Here is a 6,605-nt window from a genome sequence, read left to right on the forward strand (position 1 = left end):
CAAAAATGCAGAAAGCACTGCACTGCCAAGGGTAAAGGTCACGAGGGGACAGCTGCACCAGATGGTGTCATTAGGCGTGGATGGACGTTTATCTGTGACGTCACTCGCGCTTACGTCAGACTGAGCTCTGAAATCAATCTGCGGGGTCGCTAGAGCCACGTATTGATTGCCTCGCTCCTGTTGCGCGCAGCCGTGGGTGCCTTCCTAGGTCCGGGCAGCGGCGGGGGCGTGCTAGCCTGCAGACCCGGTGACCTCACCCTGCAAAAACTGACGGCTGTCCCCACGTGAGATAGCGAAGACAAATTTTTCAGGCTCTTGATAGAGAACCTTCTTCCCGATGTTTCAAAGAATATCAGAATATGTTAGCAGAAGCTCGTAAAATGTTTTGAAAGCAACTACATAACTTATACACATGGATCGAACAGAGCGGTCCTATTTATTTCTAGTTTGACGTTTGTCTGATCGATTAATATATGATAATTGTCTTAATTTTTCTATATCAGTCTTTTTTTTGAGTCGACTGTGATGGGTTCTTAGTCCATAATAAACCGATATTCAAATTTAAGTCGCACATAAATCGCAATGTTGCGCAATCATTTCTTTACTCTAAGAAACCTCTAGAACAAATGATTTCCGCTATTTTTTCCGTGTCAAGCTAATATGAGACGCTTCAAAAACACCGGTTGCAGTACCACTTATTGTTAAATTCTCTGATGGCTTCGCTAGCACCTCTACATAGAAATGGAAGCAGGCCTTTACTTAAAGAACGATATATGATATGTCAAAGAAGCGTTGCACATGCAAATGACGCACTCACAAGAATATGCACAATAAATGAAATGTGGGGCACCCTCCGAAAGAAATCAGATAGTTACAGTATACTTACTATATCTTACACTGATCCAGAGAACGGCTTATGTAGCATGGGATGTGTAGTGAAGTCAGCTAGAGAGCTAGAATTATGCCGACATACGACTGATGTAGGTCAAGAAAAGGAAATTCGTAATCTTACTTGGCCTTCGCAATAAAGAAAGAGGTAATTCCTGCTGAAGCAGCAAATATGGATTTTACATTAGTGATATGCTCCCAGATGATCTGTTTTCTTACTAAACAAACTGATACAAAACATGGCAACATTGGTCTTCACGGTTTATCTGATATTAGAATGCAAGCAAAAAGCAGCACGCATTTTCTTGCAAACTTATATGGAATATGATACGTTCTGGGCAGAAGATAAATGTAATGTAACACATTGCCTTGCACAGCAGATTAAACCCCACTGTGAGTAGTTTTGTCTCGGAAAGATCGACGTCGTTCTTCTTATTGTGCTAAAGATGAGGATCTGCTGGTATCTAGTGGGTAAAAGGAGGAGGGGCGGTGTTGGAACGACAATTCGCTTACCATACTGCAGTCATTTCGAGACCTCGCGTCTTATTTGCTCGCAGGACAAGTCACGGTAACCGTCTGGACCAAGCAAATCTGTTACTGATTTCTGCCCAAGAATCTGCAAGCGAAACTTCCTGGCCGATTAAAACTGTGTACCGGACCGAGACTCGAACTCGGGACCTTTGCTTTTCGCGGGCAAGTGCTAGGTTCGCAGGAGAGCTTCTGTAAAGTTTGGAAGGTATGAGACGAGATACTGGCAGTAGTAAATCTGTGAGGACGGGGCGTGAGTCGTGCTTGGGTAGCTCAGATGGTAGAGCACTTGCCCGCGAAAGGCAAAGGTCCCGAGTTCGAGTCGCGGTCCGGCACACAATTTTAATCTGCCAGGAAGTTTCAAATGAGCACATAACCCGCTGCAGAGTGAAAATCTCATTTTGGAATTTGGAAGTGATTTCACAGCGACCAAACTTACCAGTACCTTAGCGACTATTGTGTAATTTAAACATTCAAGGATAGCTAGTGTTGGTTCAAATGGCTCTGAGCACTATGGGACTCAACTTCTGAGGTCTTAGTCCCCTAGAACTTAGAACTAGTTAAACCTAACTAACCTAAGGACATCACAAACATCCATGCCCGAGGCAGGATTCGAACCTGCGACCGTAGCGGTCTTGCGGTTCCAGACTGCAGCGCCTTTAACCTCACGGCCACTTCGGCCGGCGATAGCTAGTGTAATTCAGTGGGTGTAGAGCGTAATTTGAAATGAAATTTTTCTGGCTGATAATGGTTAGACACACGTGTAAAAATAAGCCATGCTCGGCACATACATCGTGAATGGTTCAAGATATGGAAAGGAGGTTTTCGGCAAGTGGCTGTAAGCAAAGAGACGCGTATTTGTTGTTACTTGGGTAGTACTCTTAACGCTTGTATCAACCGAGACATTGAAGCAAGTACATTTCTTTTAAATGGAACCATGTATTTTTTTTCTACCGCATTTGATAGTCTTAGAAAACATATAGACTAACGCTTGCTATTACTCGCATTGAAACTTTCCGCAAAAATAGTGCTAACCTGGGAAAGACTGCTCTGGCGTGAACGCCGCGGTATCAACTAGTTCCTACTAAAGCTGCTCACTTCAACGTGAGTAGGTACACATACCTGAAATAGTTTTCCCAAGTCCCTTCTGATACGTTAGAACTTAGCATACAGTGCCGTTTATAGCTATCGTAGCTGGCCCTTTACCTTGGTCATATAAGGTGGGACGAAAAGGAAATCTTAGCAGGATGGGTCTATCCTCCTGCTGCATATAACAATGGAGCCTTTTCATGAGAAGGACGCTTGGTGAACGCTCCACCACAATAATCGATTGCGGCCTTGTTGGCTCTCAACTTTAAGACATCTGTCGGATACTTCTGTGAAAAGTTGCAGCTCCAACATTAAAAACGTTACACCTTTGTAGTCGCATGTTCAAGAGCTTTCGAATGAGTATATTGTTCCATTTTGAAAAAAAAAGGTTACTTAAGTATTTAGGTTGACATACGAGTATTACCTACTCAACAAAATTACGTAACACTGCGTCCATTATTTGCTGCATACCTCGTTTCGATGTCTTAAACCGTTCGTGAAATAAAACGTGTGCAAGTTCTAGGTGATTCACACTGTACGTGGACCTGCTGTGCCATGTGTTGAATCAAGCATGGAAGAAAAAATGCATTTCGTGTTACACTCTACGTCGGCAAACCCACACCAGCTACCCTCGAATGTTTAATCTGCACAGTGGATGCTAAGGTACTGACGAAACTAATCTTCCGTTTTGGTTGCTGGGAAATCGCTTCCACCTTTTCAGCCAGTGATAAGTAACAGCATTAATATCCCTGGGCGGCTACCAAGAGTTAAGAGGGGTAGGACGTCAAACAAGACGACTTTGAGGAGGAGAGGCACCACAGAACATTTTAATTTCCACTGCCTATACTTTTACAGATAAATTCATATCAGGAAGGATTCAGGATTCACACTCATAGCATCGGAAGTTCAAAAACATAACAGACTAATTTTTTTTTACTTGTGAAATTTCATCATTTTTTTCACTTACTATTGGCTGCATTTTATGTTCTTTACGTACACTTTTCTTCATAAGTAAGACAGATTCTTCGATGAATTTTGCACTACTTATTAAAAACAAACTCCTTAATGCAGACTCTAGAGTCTTCAAAATCTCTTAAAAACTGTGGTAAAAATTCAGATAAGTAACTATAAAATTTGAGTATTTTCTAAACACGAAGTTCAAAATGTAACAGCTCATTCATTTTTTCATAAATTAAATAAATTCTATAGTTTAACACACTTCTAAGTATGATTTGCATGCCGTGAAAAATTCATCGAAGAATGTCTGTTACTTACGAAGAAAAGTTTACCTATAGCGACAAATGTAGCTAATAGTAAGTGAAAAAATGATGAAATTTCACTTGTAAAAAAAATAATTATTTTGTTATGTTTTTGAACTTTTGCTGCTATGAGTGTGAATCCCGAATCTTTCTTGGTCGTGCTGACAAAGTTTTATGAATTTATTTGTAAAAGTATAGACAGAGGGAATTAAAGTGTTCGTGGTGTTACCGCTCGGGTTCCAAACCAAGGCTGAGATCTCGAAATTTAAGTGGCCCCTCCCTGTATTGGTGAAGAGAGTGGAGGAAAGGTAGTTGCTGAGTTGTAGCTGCTAGTGTGTCAGTTCTGCGTCGCACACGGCTGAAGTGCCGGTGTGACGTGCGTGTGGGTTGGGGCACGGCTGGCATTACGGTGCTGGCCTCACCTTGGCCGGCCGCAAGCCCAGCAGGCGGTCCAGCTCGTCGTAGAACTGGTCCCGCGGGTTGCGATCCTCGCAGGCGCCCAGCCACGGCGCAGAGATGCACAGCGCCACCGCCAGCCACAGCCCAGGGCGCGCCATCTTGTCGCTCGATATAGACGCTGCTCTCGACTGCTCCACACCCTGCTGCGGCGAAAGGGCGACTGGGGCGTTGCCGCCGCCCGGCGCCGGCCGCCGTGCACCACACGCTATCGATCTGCCACGGCTGCCAACTTACAGCAGCTGTGATTGTGCCGCCACATTTCCGCCCTTGTATCCGAACCTACGCAAGTTTCATACGTCATGGTCCAGACACTCTGTGACCAAAATGGTACTGAAACAGAGGATGACAGACTAAAGGCCGAAATACTAAATGTCTTTTTCCAAAGCTGTTTCACAGAGGAAGACTGCACTGTAGTTCCTTCTCTAGATTGTCGCACAGATGACAAAATGGCAGATATCGAAATAGACGACAGAGGGATAGAAAAACAATTAAAATCGCTCAAAAGAGCAAAGGGTAGCGGAGTACGTATGGAGTGGACATGTGGGGTTTTTAGGTTAGAGAATTCCCTCCCTAGGCCCGACAAGATGCCTTCTGAGACGCAACAAGGCAGCAGTAGGCTAAACGCAACAGGAAATGACAATATTAATGTGGTAATAGTAAACTGCAGGAGCGCCTATAGAAAGGTCCCAGAACTGCTCTCATTAATAAACGGTCACAACGCCCTCATAGTACTAGGGACGGAAATTTGGCTGAAACCAGAGGTAAACAGTAATGAAATTCTAAACTCACATCGGAATGCGTACCGCAGAGACAGGCTGGAAAGTGAAGGGGGAGGCGTGTTTATAGCGATAAAAAGTGCAACAATGCGGTTAAAGCAGGCTCAAACATGGTAATTGGATGTCTCTATAGGCCCCATGGCTCAGCAGCTGTTGTGCCAGAACACCTGAAGGAAAATATGGAAAATATTTCGTGTAGATTTCCCAACCATGTAATAGTTTTGGGTAGAGATTTTAATTTACCAGATATAGACTGGGAGACTCAAACGTTTATAACAGGTGGCAGGGACAAAGAACCCAGTGAAATTTTTTTAAGTGCATTATCTGGAAACTACCTTGAGCAGTTAAACAGAGAACCCATTCGTGGCGGTAACATATTAGACCTTCTGGTGACAAACACACCCGAACTATTTGAAACAGTTAACGCAGAACAGGGAATGAGCGATCATAAAGCAGTTACTGCATCGATGATTTCAGCCGCAAATACAAATATTAAAAAAGGTAGGAACATTTTTCTGTTTAGCAGAAGTGACAAAAAGCAGATTTCAGAGTACTTGACGGCTCAACGCAAAAGTTTTATCCAAAGTACAGATAGTGTTGAGGATCAGTGGACAAAGTTCAAAACCATCATACAATATGCATTAGATGAGTATGTGCCAAGCAAGATCGTAAGAGATGGGAAAGAGCCACCGTGGTACAACAACCGAGTTAGAAAACTGCTATGGAAGCAAAGGGAACTTCACACCAAACGTAACCATAGCCATAGCATTGCAGACAAACAAAAATTACATGAAGCAAAGTGTAGTGTGAGGAGGTCTACGCGAGAGGCGTTCAACGAATTCGAAAGTAAAGTTCTGTATACTGACTTGGCATAAAATCCTAAGAAATTTTAGTCTTATGTCAAAGTAGTAGTTGGATCAAAACAAAATGTTCAGACACTCTGTGACCAAAATGGCACTGAAACACAGGATGACAGACTAAAGGCCGAAATACTAAATCTCTTTCTCCAAAGCTGTTTCACAGAGGAAGACTGCACTGTAGTTCCTTCTCTAGATTGTCGTACAGATGACAAAATGGTAGATATCGAAATAGACGACAGAGGGATAGAGAAACAATTAAAATCGCTCAAAAGAGGAAAGGCCGCTGGACCTGATGGGATACCAGTTCGATTTTACGCTGAGTGCGCGAAGGAACTTGCCCCCCTTCTTGCAGCGGTGTACCGTAGAAGAGCGTAGCGTTCCAAAGGATTGGAAAAGGGCACAGGTCATCACCGTTCTCAAGAAGGGACGTCGAACAGATGTGCAGAACTATAGACCTATATCTCTAACGTCGATCAGTTGTAGAATTTTGGAACACGTAATATGTTCGAGTATAATGACTTTTCTGGAGACTGGAAATCTACTCTGTAGGAATCAGCATGGGTTTCGAAAAAGACGATCGTGTGAAACCCAGCTCGCGCTATTCTTCCACGAGACTCAGAGGGCTATAGACACGGGTTCCCAGGTAGATGCCGTGTTTCTTGACTTCCGCAAGGCGTTTTGACACAGTTCCCCACAGTCGTTTAATGAACAAAGTAAGAGCATATGGACTATCAGACCAATTGTAT

At 43.4% G+C, this 6,605-nt stretch overlaps 1 protein-coding gene across 1 annotated transcript in view; it reads right to left on the bottom strand.

Moving 5' to 3' along the window:
* The window catches only part of LOC124798732 (peptidyl-alpha-hydroxyglycine alpha-amidating lyase 2-like), a 185,491-nt gene extending 181,170 nt beyond the window's left edge, over positions 1-4,321 (bottom strand). Inside the window, exon 1 of the mRNA XM_047262260.1 lies at positions 4,187-4,321. Coding sequence (XP_047118216.1) covers positions 4,187-4,321 — 135 coding nt within the window. The remainder of the gene's footprint in view (positions 1-4,186) is intronic.
* Between the last annotated feature and the right edge of the window lie 2,284 nt (positions 4,322-6,605).

Source organism: Schistocerca piceifrons, chromosome 5 (assembly GCF_021461385.2).
Source record: "Schistocerca piceifrons isolate TAMUIC-IGC-003096 chromosome 5, iqSchPice1.1, whole genome shotgun sequence".
Classification (NCBI taxonomy): Eukaryota; Metazoa; Arthropoda; class Insecta; order Orthoptera; family Acrididae; genus Schistocerca; species Schistocerca piceifrons.